The sequence below is a fragment of the Apis cerana genome, linkage group LG6 (genome assembly GCF_029169275.1).
Source record: "Apis cerana isolate GH-2021 linkage group LG6, AcerK_1.0, whole genome shotgun sequence".
Lineage (NCBI taxonomy): Eukaryota > Metazoa > Arthropoda > Insecta > Hymenoptera > Apidae > Apis > Apis cerana.
In genome coordinates this window covers 2220693-2236016 of record NC_083857.1, presented here as the reverse complement: position 1 = coordinate 2236016, position 15324 = coordinate 2220693, and the positions used below count along the sequence as shown (strand labels likewise).

The window sequence follows — 15324 nt, the reverse complement described above, 5'->3', positions numbered from 1 at the left end:
TAGTTTTGCACACTTTATTCCAAAATATTAAGGCTAATTTTAAAAACTTTTAACATTGCTTATTATACCTATCATTACTTATGACAAATTAATTCTTTTATCTTTTAAAAGATATAAAACCAAAAAAATCAAATATTAGTATCTTTCAAATTATACGACGCCGATTACAGGTTAAGATTTAATCAACAATTAACACATTGCTTTACTATAAAGAAATATAAAACATACAGTATTAAAAAAAGGACTATCTACAAGAGCAATTATAATGATCTACCGTAAACGAGAGAAAAAAGTTTAATTCGATAAATAAAAATAAGTACCTTGGTGGTACGCTGGTAGTTTCCGATTTTTGGGTCATAGGTATCTTCGGTTCTTCGGATTCGTTCGATTGATTTGCGTTCTCTTCGAGAATATACACCGTTTCGACAGCTACATCGGTCACGTAATGGAGTTGCTCTTGAGCTTTATCAATTCTGAAGAATCGTTCCGCAGTGCATGCTGAAAAATTATTCGAATAATATCGATATTATTAATATAATTTCAAGCCATATTCATTCTAATATGAATTTTTAATCGTTATTATACATTAAACAATTGTTAATTGAATTTGGGCTACGTAAGCAACATAAAGTTACAAAAAATATAAATATTCTAAAATTGTTTTCTGTAAACAAAATATAAATGAACTTTGTAATTGGCGTTGTGTCAAATTTTTTTAAATTGTTCTAAGAAAACAAATAAAATAAATTGGATTAACGCAGAATATATATACCAAATTTATAAATATGTAAAAATGATTATTATAATTACAACTATCTATAATATTTATTTTATAACAATGCATTTGGTAATTAGATCGATTTAGATAATTTAGATACATTTATTTATATATACATATGATATAAAAATATCGTATATTATGTTTTAAAAATATTTTAATTTAAAAAAAAAAAGAATTTGAGAAACATTTAACAATTACATTATTATTACTCAGATAATTCAGATATATCATTTTAAGAAACTTTCTTCGTAACAATTGTCAACAAGCGGCTAAAGAATCCTGTAAATGGTTGGAATGGAAATTCTGTATGGCGATACTTACAATCGAGGAAGCAACAAGTGTCCATGTTATAGTTTTTCGCCAGGATCTTTCTTAAAGATTCTAAGTCTGTGGTAGCATCAAGATCAAGCGGTTCCACAATCCACGTGATAGCGGATTTTTTCAACATATCCTTATCGTGATGATATCTCTCGTAATCTGACATCTTGATCTTCATCACCGGCAATTTTAATCTTTCCAGTTTGACATCTTGTTGCGGTTTGCTCGAACTTCTTCGTTTCGCTAACATTGTTGCTTTATTTAGTAATTTTAGATTTATGATAGATGGTAGCAGTCGACAAGCCTCGCCATCGACCTAAAATAAGAACAATAATCTTTTCTTTGATTGTATAAATCATGGTCGAATATACAATTGAATCATTAAATTATAAAACAATTTTATCATCGTATATAAAATATCTCGCGATATCTTTGTATTTATTGAGATAATTTTAATTATGTAGTTTCAATAAATAATTGGTATTTTATGTAACGATATTTTTTTATGTTGTAAATCAGATCGACTTAATAATAATTAATTTTTCTCATTTCCTTTTATTGCAATCCAAGTAACTAGTTAATTATATAACAAATAATCAATAATAATATTCAACCTGTTATTAAACCTATATAGCGTATAATTTATTATAATTACTTATAATTTGTTTCGCCATTCTTTTCTACCGCACTACGTAATTATTTAAAAACTGTCTATGTTGTAATTTATGTACATGTATTAATATATACGTGGAATATTTTTAGAATATAGAGGTCAAAACAAATATAAAAGTCATTATAAAAATATCGGTTAAAACTTATTTATTAAGTTACGATTTAGATTTAGATAAAACAAGATGGAAATAGTGAGATCTCTCTGTGAAATCATTCTATTTTTATCTCGCTTCTGACGAAAACTTACATTGTTTATAATTAGATTGCCGATATTTATGCATTTATGCAAAATTAGAAATGTACAAAAATATACAAAATATGTATAATACTAAAAAAAAAAAAAAACATGAAATATTTAAGAAATAAAGTAAATTTCTATTTAAACTATATTTGTTCAGTTATTAGTTTATACTGTCTATAAAAATTTGATCTTGCAGAAAATAATAGTTGATTTAATAATTAATATTTATATAATAACTATTATATTAACTATATTATTTATTATATATAATACAATATATATAAGTCTTAATCGATATTTTTGTTATGCCAAATTTTGTTTTTATTTCAATCTCTAAAATTAACTCTTTAAAGATAATTCACAAATATATGTTAATATCTTATATATTGTCAAACACGATAAATTTTATAAAATATTTAGACAAAATAGATTTTTTAAATATTACGATTTATCATTAAAAATGTATTCCAATGGGACGAATTTTACATTATTATTATATAATATTCTATCATATTAACATTTTGTATATTGTGATATATATATATTTCTATAAATTTAAATTATTCCATTTCCATAATATTCACATTTTTAATAACATCAAGACGAAAAAAAAAGAGTATAAAAAATAATATAAAATATTTATACACAGATAAAATAAAAAGTAAAAATAAAACGATACATATAAAATAAAATTCTTATAAAAGGAAATTTACCTGCATTGGAATGGTCCTCGTAGTAACCAGCTTAGCTGTGCTGCATTGAGCGATGCACGTACCATGGCCACCTGCTTGAAGAAGCGGAAGTTGATACGTGGTCAAACCGACGACCTCGATCAGTCCGTCTTCCGTCGATGGTTCTTTGGTTCCGCTCGCGCTGCCCCAAGGATGAGTTCCACCACCGTACGAGGCGATGTTCAAGAAAACTATGGCGTGAACACGATGCTCCTTCAGTTTCGGTGTCAAATCTTGGCCGTCGCAATCCAACATGACAAATTCCGACAGATCTTTCCACTTCCGTCGCACGAGATCCTTACCGCCCATTTGACCGTAAAACATTTTATTCCGTAATCGTGAATTAAATCTCTCTGGATGCGCCTCTGTAACACAATCAAATTTTTGCGTTATAATTATTTTATTGTTCACAATTGGCAATTAAAAATAGTATAAATATTTCGTCATTTTTAATTAATAAATTTTAGTTACTTATTTATTTTAATGCAATGTTGTATTATGAGAAATAAGATTTATTTATTTATTATTTAATTGAAAGATAATTCATTTCGCAGTAATAAAAGCATGTTTCTTTTTTTATTTTTCCTTAACTTATATAAAAAGGAAAAAGACGAAGATATTTTAATATTACAAAAGAAAGTAAACAATTCAAATAAGATAAAAAAATATTAGTCTGAAGTGAAATATTTAATAATTTAATAGATTTTAATATGTATAAAATATCGTATGCAAATAATTGGATAAATTTATTTTGAAATTTATCCTTACATCTTGAAATTCATAAGTAAAATATTATTGTTTGATAAGTAATGCAACTTTTAAAAAAAAATTTTAAATAAAAATAAGAAGAAAATTTGATTATTCTTATTATTTAATATGATATTATTTAATATGAAAATTAATTTTTCTTATAATTAAATTATGTCGAATTTTCAAAAAATTCTTTTCACAATATTTTAATATATTTCATTATAAAACTCTACTATTAGATAACTAATAAAAAATTTTTTTAATACAATAAAAATATGAAAAATGTAAGAAAAGATTTATTCATGAAAATGAATATTCATGAAAACGAAGTTAATAAAATTTAGATTGTATATAAACAATAAATAAAAAAGGAACTATTATAATCGAAAGAAATAATAAAAATATACAAAAAATTTATATTTCTAAATTTCATAATTTCTTTAATATATTCTTTAATATGTCTACTTTAATAAAAAATATCTGATAAAATATGAATAATATTAAAAAATATTTATAAAAAGATACATTATGTAGTATTAATAATTTTCTATAGAGATTGCAAAATTTATATGAAAGTCAATTTTAATTGGAATTATATAATTTTTATTGTATTAATCAATGTAACTCGTTATTCCCTACAAGAAAACAATTTATATCGAAAAATCTTTATTTCAGGAGATATTTTAATTTAAAAGTTATAAAACTTATAAAAGACAAAAATAGTAGAGTATTTCTTCTTGTGTTTCTTGTCTTTTATATGATAAGTTTTAGAAAAATTATTTATTATTATTTATTAAAAACTACAATTATAATTTCATTTAAAAATTGAAATTGATCTTCATATGATTTTTACCCATCAATTTATAGAAAAAAATATCAAAACTCTATGATACGTCTCTTATACCAACTTTTGTCTGAAACATTTTTTCCTAATATTTCACCATTTTCCCAGATATTTAAATATTTCCAATCAAATAAAACATATTGTTCATATTTTTCTATTATATAATAATAAAAAATAATAAATAATATACTCCAATAAAATTAATCCACACCTATCTTTCCCTTCTCAAAGATACTATTGTTATCCCACCTATTCACCTAAAGTCACATAAATTCGCATGTAAAACCCACCCCACTTAATGTTAACGTTCGTAATATCGCGCTCCACTAAAAGACATTTGCATGAGATATGAATAACTCGGCAACAGGTTCTTCCCTCGGCAAGTATAACATAATACTTGTTCCTCGACGCGTTCAACGATACCGTTTCTAAATAATTTAAATAAACTGTTGCGCACGATTACGGTGCGAAACCTCCCTTTCTCTAAGAGGAGGACGAGACTACAGGGACTAACCTCGAGCTTCGTGAAATTCAAGAGCGATATGAGCATCCACACCGAGGGAAAAGTAATTATTAACGACGTTTAGAGGTAGATTCTCTTTGCCCTTTCCGTTATCGTCGTCGCCCTGCGCGTCAGGATTTCTCTCGACGACCAACTGCCACCTGTCCAGCAACACCGTCTCGCTCTCCCCTATGTTTGTTAAAATTTTCCCGATCGGCTCGTCCGTGTAACCACCACCCCATCCCAGAGCCCTGGCCAGATCGTTTCCGGTTCCTAGAGGAAGCACGCCTACCGCTGGGGGTGGGGATGCGCCGATTTGATCAAGGATGGACAACACCCAACCGACGGTACCGTCGCCACCGCACGCGAGAACTCGAAGATTAGGAACTTTTTTGAATAATTCCAACCTGAAAAATGAAGAAGAAATATTTCCGATTTTTATTTTTAGTTTATTTCGTTATTGTTCGAGTTGGTAGGTAAATAGGATTTGGATGGTATTTGAGGATAAAATGAGGAAATTGAACTTCACGCGAGAAGATTAAGATATTATGATTATGAGAAGAAATTGATTTTTGTTTTTATCGTTCGAGTTATAAAGAAGTTTTGAATGATTAGGAGGATAGTATTGGAAAAAGAGAAAGTTGAATTATAACAGGTTAGATTGAGTTGAAAAGGTTATGATAGTTTAATTGAGAATGAGTATTGGAGAAAAGATAATGTTAAAAGTTAATGATTTTTGGTGAAGATTAGGATAGAAAAATTATTTTAAACTTTTAATTTTACATTATTATAATAATAAATAAATTAATAAAAAAATGTTAGAATAAAGAATATAGTAATTGTTTTTTTCCTCTTTATTATCTCCATTGATTAAAATTTATTTTTTCTATTTTTTAGAATTAAATAATACAATTAATCGTAAACCAAACTGTTATGAATTATTTAGCATTTAATATTATCAGACGAGAGCTAAATTGTAAAAATATATTTAACACAAAAAAAAGAAAAAATTAAATTATTGAAATTTTTTATTTTTATTTATGAATATTTAATATTGAAGTTATTAAATGTAATATACTGTATATTTATATGGTAAATATAAATGAAATGTTCAATATTTAATTTCTATAGAGTCAGAGATAATACAAAAACATTTATATGTTTTATAATTAAATGTATAATATTTTATAAATAAAATATTATAACATCAATATATTTCAATATTTTATAAATGATGTTCATGTTTTAATGAATTCACATATTTAAAAATAAAAAACGAATATATATATTTCCTGAAATGAAATTTTGTTTATTGTTAATGATTAAAATAAAAATTTTATCATAATATTAAACGAATTTTATAATAGAAACGAATATAAATAATTTTTCATTTAATAATTCATTCACATGATTAAAAAATTAATAAACATTTAACAAGAAGACGAAGTTTATTTAAAAAAAGGACATACAAAAACATTCATCAACAAATAAATTTTTATCATTGTATTCACACAATTATAATAATAAAATAATTCACACAATTGTTGTTTAACATATCGTTTCGAATACAATCAAAACAAAATGCTTCAAATTTTGAATAAAGTTTTCGAGAAAATTTCAATAATACCATAGCGAGAAGCTCTATACTGAAAACTTCACTTTTATTCAGCCATTTCCTGGCTGCCTGCCATGTCCGCAAAACTTTAATTAAATTTCTCATTCATTTATCATATTTTCTACTAAACCGCACTCTTTTCAACTAATCCAATGAACTCGATTCAATTTTCATTCAATCAACTTATTCTCTTGCCAAAATTCGGAAAAAGCAAAAGATTTGACTCTCTTTGAGACATTGATTCTTGAAAGGAAAAGTATTTTATGAGTTAGTTAAAGAACATGAAATTAATTACATTCATTTTATAAATTACACTTATTAACAAAAATTAGAAAATTAAAAATAATATATAAAGATAACACTATATCAATGAACAATAAGTTTCTTTCAAATTTCATAAAGACCAAGTAAAAGTAAAAAATATAATAAAATTTGCAAAATTAATTTGTTTTAACTTTTGTTTTGTCTGACAAAAATAGTTTTTGAAATGTAAAATTATAAAAGTTAGCATATGACAATATTCTATAAATTAATTAAAAAAAATTAAATTGTTATAAATATCGTAATATAGTATTAAAGTAATAATTAAAGTAATAAAGACAAAAATGCAAATGTGATATACGACTTATGAAAGAAAATCATAAAAATTTCATTAATCAACTTATTAACTAATTTATTAATTAATTTATTATCTTCTTCAAAAATTCAAAAAATTAATTTGCAATTATTTACATAATATTACAATTCCACATATTACTTGCAGTTTCATTCTTGAATAATAACATTTTACTACTTCAATAAATGTAATTTTATCAAATCAATATATCCTCAATCAATAAATTCCTCCAATTTTCTATTCTTTCCTCTTTAATTAAAACTAACTCTATCTATTCTATTCTATCAATTTAAGATATATAAAGTTGAAGTTAGTTATGGTTTTCTATATAACCTCTTTGTGAAAACAAATAAATCAAACTTGATCTTAGAAAACATATAAAGTTTGTTTTTACTTATGATTTATTTAAAAGACGTATAACTTAATATATTGCGAAAATAATAAATACATCTTTTTTTAAATAATATCAAATATTTATTAACGTAAAATTTTAATTAATAACAATTCAATATAATAAGAGTGATTCGTCAATCTTCAATCCGCAATGTATTAAAATATACAGTTTTTCATTTTTAAGTTTATTTTAAAACCTTGTGTAGAACATATGAATTATATGTATGGTAATTTTTTAGAAAATATCACAATATGAAGAGATAAAATTAACGTTTAAAAGTTTCATTTTTTTTCTTTTAAATATAACTTTATAATAACACGAGAGCAAAATTTTAAATTATAAAATATTTAGCTTTTAATATTCTATCACCGTGTTGTGAAAAATATTTCCAAAAATGCTAAAATTTTTCAAACTCCCTCAAAGAGATTTCCCATCGACAAAAAAATTGCTTCATATATAATCCATTATACAACAAACTTTCGATCAAACTCAAATTTCTACGTAATAATAATTCCTTCCTAGTACAAAATATTTCTGTAACCTCGGGAAAAAAACGTTAAAAAAACCCACTTACCCCATTTTAGGTCCGCCTTGAGTCAGATCGAACACCTGCCTCGGATTCAGCAGCCACTGAAACTTCTGCAACAGCTTCGCACCTTGATTACCGCCCGATTTCGGGTTAATGAAGACCAACACGGGTTTCACAGTGGGCGTGGGTATGGGTTTCACCACCCACAACTTCCCCTGATCCTTGTTATCCTGCTCCTTGTCCTTATCCTTCGACTTCTTTCTGCTCGACGTGCTGCTACTGCTACCCCCGGACTTCTTCTTCCTAGGCGACTTTCTCAAGCTGCTCTTGAAGCTGCCCTTCCTGGGCAGCTTCACGATCCAAGATGGCGGCACTATGATGGACGAATGAACGCCCAACTCGCAATTCTCGCCGATCTTCTGAACGTTGAAGCACGCCTCCTTGTTGTGGTAGGCGAGCTTGCACCAGCTGCAACTCACAGCGACGATCTCCTTCGATGTGAAGCTAAGCTTCGATTGGAACGACTTGCCGCAATTCGCGCATTTTCCCTTCTGTGAGCGGCGGTGTACCCAGTGGTGGAGAGTGTTTGTCTGTTCCCGGTATTGGCGGACCCCAACGTCCCGGAAACTCGATTTACAGGCGAAATTTAGGCTCACCGCACACACCGCGTGGGCAACCACTCGGCAGGCGGCGCATTTCATCCGGGGCCCATGTTTCTGGAATTTCGAATTAGGTTTTTGGTTAAGCGGTAATGGTAATTCGCCTCACGAATTTCCCGAATTCGAGGATAACACGCAGGTCGTTATCTATCGTTGGAGGATATTATGTAGCATTGTACAGTGTTCGATTTATGGGAACGAAATTTTAGCCCGATTATCTTGCGTTGGTGGACTCCTATTGTTGCGCGCCGCTCTTTCTGACACCAAGCATAAATATATAAGATGGTAATAGCGGAGTCGAAATGATATCGCGGAACACGAAATTCGGGAAGGGAAAAGAAGTGAGAATGATTTAATTTCTAATTGTACTATTTTGTTTTAATTATTTTAATATACTTCCTGAATTTTTATAATCTTTTGTTATTTTGAATATTCGTTTTATCTCTGAGTTTGTCTATAATAAAATTTATAGTTTTATCGTCTCGGTATAAAATAAAGAATTGATTTATTTTGTAATTTGTGATTTAAAATCTTAATTATAAGTACATTATAGGATTGAATTCAATTATTTAAACGAAAAGTGTGATGGGTTTTTATTATACGAACGAGTGCATATTACACTTTAATAATATAATATAATTGTACTACTTGTAATAATATAATATTACAATATGTATCCTTCAGATTTAGAATAAAAATATAAATTGATTTATGCATTTGTTTTAATCTTTTGCCTTGTCATAAGACTCTAAAGTACAAAATTGGAAAATGTCATATAATTTTGTTAATTATTTATCGCAAATTTTAATTATTCATGAAGTTTTAAATAAAATTAAATATCGATCTCTCGATTAAATTGCAAGCCAACGCGTTAACACATTTGAAATTTTATAGGAATTTTTTATTTTATGGCGGTTTGAGGCATACGAATTTTTCTAAGAAGTATGAAAAATAAAAGATAATTTTTCTTTCGTACTCTTTTGTACTTATCGAAAATCAATAATTTAATCATCCTTCAATTTTTAATTTCTTATGAATTTTGGAAATGTTTACAGTTACGATTAGAGAAACTAAACTAACATTTCTAAACTAATCTCTAAAACGATAGAACAATAGAATATATATTTGATTATAAAATCGCGAAATTAATTTCACAAACTAATTTTTTACATATATTACATACATTAATTGTCAATTCAAGAATACGATAATGAAATTTCAAATTCGAAATATCGTGTATATGATTAACAAGTGATTTTTGAAGCGAAAAATTTTGTTGATTCTTAAGTTTTTTTCCTTAATAATTTTAATTAAACGTTATTTGGATACGCATAAGAGAAAATTGAAACAATTAAATTTAAAAAAAAACGAAGAAAATGAAAACGAAACGAGCAAAGATTATTTCTGGAAAGAAAAAAAAAAGAAATAAAAAGAAAAGAAAAAGCAAGGTCCAGGGAATATTATAGAATGCTTTTAGCCACAATGGAGAAGAAAGAAACCGCAACGTATGCGACATTAGTTTAATGACGTTCGAAAACTGCAGGGGTCTCGTTAGCAGTTCTTTAATGGCATAATCGATAAAAATTGCGGCCAAGAATACTGTAATCTAACTATTTCCAAACTATTCGTTGTATTATTTACCTTTCTTTCTCTCTCTTTTTATTTTCATTTTGAAAATCAAGCTACAACGTGTCGCAAGTAACCGTTTCAATCTCTGCTCCGAAAGAAAAGTTACGATAAACAGTAAAAACATAAAAAGCAGAGACCCGGTAAAAACTTCCATTCTTTCTCCAACTATCTATCTAGCGTATCTCCATCTCCTAAAAAAAACGTAACAAAAACGCTTTCGTCGATTGCAACACGCCACCGTCTAGCGTATCTCCATCCTTTGGAACGTAACGAAAACGTTTGTCCGTTGATTGCAAAAAATCGTAAGATCGATGTAATGGATGCCGGATATCCAACTATTTTCGTATATAAAAATTTGTCGCCTATTGGAAAATCACTGACATTTTGCTCATTTATATCGTGGATGCGAAAAAATCAAAAGAAGGAAACAAAGAAAAAAAGGAAAGAGAGGAAACGCAAAAGAACGGAAAAATACTTCATACTCCCCACGAGAGAAGAGAGAAGACGAGCCTCGAAATTGATAGTGGCGTGTGTAAACGTAGACTGGTTGTTCTTGTTGGCCACGTATCAAACGATTTAAAAGCTTCATCGGTCCCTATTGTCTACTCGATGATCAAAGCGACAAACGATGATCACCAAGCTCAAAACAAACTGAAGCGAGCACTTTATCGTGTAGCCGCATAAACTAAACGATGATAGAGGAGGCGGCACGGAGGGGGCGCTCTCTGCAAAATTGTGACGATTCTCGCCGATTGAGAAACGCGGTCGAGTATAGAGAGTGATGGATTTGCAGAGGGTCAAGGCTGGTCGTTTCTCGCTTCCATCTCTCGAAGAAAAGCTTTTTTCTTTTTCCTCTTCCGATATTGCCCAGTCACCGCGGTTTATATTAGCCTACATGAGTCACCCGAAACATGCCTCGATCCATTACAGTGAATCGAGCAATTTGTCCGAGATAGGGAGGGTAAAAAATGAAGAAGAATGTACGAGATCCTTCTCATTGTGGGAGGGGAATGTACTTTTTCTTTTTATTACGCGAAGTAATTGGTTAATTCGCTCTTCCAGAGATGTAATTCTATCGCGAAAGAGATCGAAAGCTTTTCCCTTTCGAAACTTTTATTCGGTCAAATTGGATCGATCGAGAGTAAATATCGAACACCTATCGTTTTCGTGGCTTTTACTCTTCTCTGTGCTCGATCATCCATTTTCTTGGTCGATTCGTAAAAATGTAAAGAGGAAATTTATTGGTTCATTGGATACATTTGTAATATTTCTTAACAAACGCGTGAAATCTCTTAAATTGTATCATTTTTATCTCAAAATAATAATAATAATAATGTTAAACAATAATGAATAAAAATTCATCTTTATAAACGATCAATTTAATTTGAACTTTAAATTAATAGAAACGATCGAGAGCCATTTTCAAAAGAGTATTCAAATAACATACGTGTCGCAATATTATAACATATAATTAAAAAATAAATTGATAAAATGAAATAAAAGAACACAAACAACGTATCCAATTTTCACAGATTTTATAAACTTTTATACAAAGCTTATCATTAACTTTTTAAAAAATATTATCTCACATCTCTGTTAAAATGTAAAAAAGAATTTTTCTAAATATACGAGAGTGATCCAGTAACTTTGTCCATTTTGAATATTTTTAATATTTGTAACAATAATAGCTCGTTAAATTGCTTTCAAAAAAATGTAATCATCAAAATGTCCTCAAAAAATATTTACTGATCATATCGCGTCAAACAAAAAAAAAATCACGTGTAAAATTTTCTCACAAATAACAACGGATATATATATATATTCAAGATAGACAAAATTATTAGACTATTCCGTGCATAAATCTAATAACAGAATCCAACCAGATATACGTATTTCCTTTGATGCAGATGGTGCACAGCAAGACAATACCAGTCGATAATCCCGCTAATCACTGAATCAATATAGCTTTAATTACACGAGCCCAGAATCGAACAGAGCAACCTTATTTCCTTCCCAATTTCCTTCCTCCGCTCCACACACTTTTCCCACGAAACCTTCATGAAACACGAGCAGTTTCGTCGAAGAAAAAGAAAAAATGAGAATCACTTTGCAAATTTACCCGCGTTCTGAACGAAATGAAGGAAAAACGCTGCTCGACACCAGCGCCGCGTCGCGGCGATCAATCATCTTAATAGCGTCGAAGATCGCGCGTAAAAGGAGGCGAGAGAGGAGGAGTGGCGCGATCAACGATGAACTTAAATGGAAAACTCGACGGATGAACAGGCGCCGATTCATCAAAGTCCCGGCTCCGCCGACGGAATCAATCTTCTTTCGCTCGTTTCGGGGCCGATACTCGAATTCCTGTGGAAAACGAGCCCGTCGCTGACGGCCCGTGAGATTTATTTATCGCGTGGAAATTGCGACGGCGACGGGTCGATCGAAAAAATCGCGGTTAAACGAGGGAACGCTATCGTCGATTTTACGTATCGATTCGAAATACCGTGAAGTTCCGTATATACTGTTGATGTGATTTGTGAGGGTACTTTTAGAGGATCGTTTTTTTTTTTTTTGAGAAAGTAAAATAGAAATTTAGGTGTAAAAAATGTCCTCTTGCGTCTCTATTCTTCTAGAAAACGAGTATAAAACTAGAATTTGTTTGTATCAATTTCTCTTATTAATATTTTTTGGTTCATTCACTGGTTCGATTAAGAAGAGTCCAACCAAAAATTTTACAATTCTTTTTTATTAATTGTTTTTCTTAGTTTTGTTATTTATTATTTAATATTACATCTTTATTAGTAGTAATTTTAATATTAATTGCATTAAAAGCAATGAATCTATAAAATGGATAAGATAAACATTTTCTTACATTTTATATATTCCTATATTCAATATGATAAATATATAATTTCCAATCAACACGAAATGGAGAAGCTTCGATTTTGAAAACTCATATAGAGAATATCGCTTTATACGGGTATATTTTGAAAATTCATACAATTTCGAAAATGTTCCGATTCCGATGCAACATATTTCCCTCGAGGTCTATTAAAACGAAAATTAAAGCCCGTTTGCAACTATCGTGACGATTTTGAAACCGAAGTATGAATACCGTGCGTATAAAAACAAAAAAAGTATTCTACTCAATTTCTTTTTCCATACTATTCCGATCGTTTTAATGCATACGAAAAGCAAACTTTTCTCTTTGAAATTACGAGATTCGTAAAATATTTTATTCTATCGACGCGATAGTCGATCTATTTTTTCCCCGAATTTCCATTTATTAAATCTCTCGTATGTATACTTTCAGAATTTAAATTTCCATATCGTGACACCAGATCCCCCCCACCTCGAATTCTATCCAGAAAACTGAATTTTCATCGAGAAAAGGGAAATTCTAGAAATCTACGAACATTTCATCCATTATTTATATCAAACAATCATCAATACATTAATAAACTTAATAAATCAGATATCGGCAGTATCTCGCGTAAATAATGAAACGATACATTTCCATTAATCACATAATATTCGAATCGGCTTCGTTACTGAATTAAACAGTTCGTTTTCCAATGGCGGCATAAGTAAACAGAGTATAGATTTCGTAAACGTTTATCGATTCGTTAGCAAAAATTTGGAATACGTTCGATTTCAAATTCTTTTTTAGAGGAAATTCCAAGTGCTCGCAATTAGCAATTAAACTGAAGAAATTAAAAAATATTTCGCGGAAGAGAAGGATTTTTATCGAGCTAAAGTAAAAAGAGCTCTTGAAAACAGGCGAGGAAACGATGAATAATATTTCAAATTTGATATACATATTTTTCTATTCAGCTTATAGAAAAATTCGAAAAATTGACTTTTAAAATAAAATGGGATATACATATAAAACGTAATATATTTGTGAAAAGAGGATTGAAATTGGGTCAGAATTTTTCGTAGCTAAAACAAATACGAAATACAAAAATTAATATACAAAAATGGAATGAATCAAGAACAGATAAATAAAGACAGAACAGTTTCCATTTTTCGCTATACGAATATAAAATCATAAAAAAAACATATTTACTTATAATTTTCCAATAAACACCAATTATACACAATCATGGCATGAGAAATAATTGATATGATATTTAATAATCATTTCTTTTTACTCTATATATTTTCAAAGTATAACATGCAATATTAACTAATAAGTTAATTTACCCTATATAAGCAACTAGTTTTGATCCTTTCTACGATTGCAGTTCTGGAGAGCATTCCACAAGATCAGTTCCAAAATTAATTTGAAAAATAGATTAAATGTTAATATTGGTATAATTTTACTCTCCTCGTATATACTGTGTGAATGTGTCCAATGTCAATTTCAAATTAAACTCTATTTCTACTACTGTGTTGAGGAATCTGTTTACATCGTTACGAATAGAAATAATGTGCAGCTTGAATAACAGAATGTTCGATTAGTAGAATGTACAGATAATAATGTCCACATTACACATTATAATACGAATTAATAATTGTAAATATTTTTGTCCCTGTATAATCAAAAAATTGTTGAAAAAATTTATTTGTAATATGAAAATGAATGAATTGAATTGATTATAGTTTTGCATTAATTGTGCAATACAAAAGTTTAAAATGCTTATTGTAGTATCATTTATTTCTAAATTATTTTTATATGAAATTAATTATACTATTTTAGAATATATACATTAATCTTTTAATTAATTAAAAAAATTATTTAAGTAATACAATCTTTTTTATTATTTTTAATATTAATATCAGAAATATTAAGCATATATTTTTCAACTATGACTTTAAAGATTTCTACTATTAAAAATAAGTTGAACAGAGGATTTATATTATTAATTAATATTTTTATTATTTCAAAATAGAATAAAATGCATATTATTTTCTGTTACAATAAACAACTTCTTACTTCATTCTAAAATCTGTATTAATACAGAACGTATTTCTTATGTTATATTATGGAATTTTGCTTCATATAATTGTAATTAAAATTTTTTTATTGTACTCATTTATTTT

The 15324-nt window shown here is 28.4% G+C and overlaps 1 protein-coding gene across 2 annotated transcripts in view; it reads right to left on the bottom strand.

Moving 5' to 3' along the window:
- LOC107993487 (eye-specific diacylglycerol kinase) overlaps positions 1-15324 on the bottom strand; it is a 66433-nt gene that overhangs the window by 12859 nt on the left and 38250 nt on the right. For both annotated transcript variants that reach the window (XM_017049920.2, XM_017049921.3), the window contains exons 3-7: positions 8039-8709; positions 4852-5246; positions 2726-3108; positions 1103-1415; positions 321-498 (exon numbers count right to left, since the gene is read on the bottom strand). In XM_017049920.2, coding sequence (XP_016905409.2) covers positions 321-498; positions 1103-1415; positions 2726-3108; positions 4852-5246; positions 8039-8709 — 1940 coding nt within the window. The remainder of the gene's footprint in view (positions 1-320; positions 499-1102; positions 1416-2725; positions 3109-4851; positions 5247-8038; positions 8710-15324) is intronic.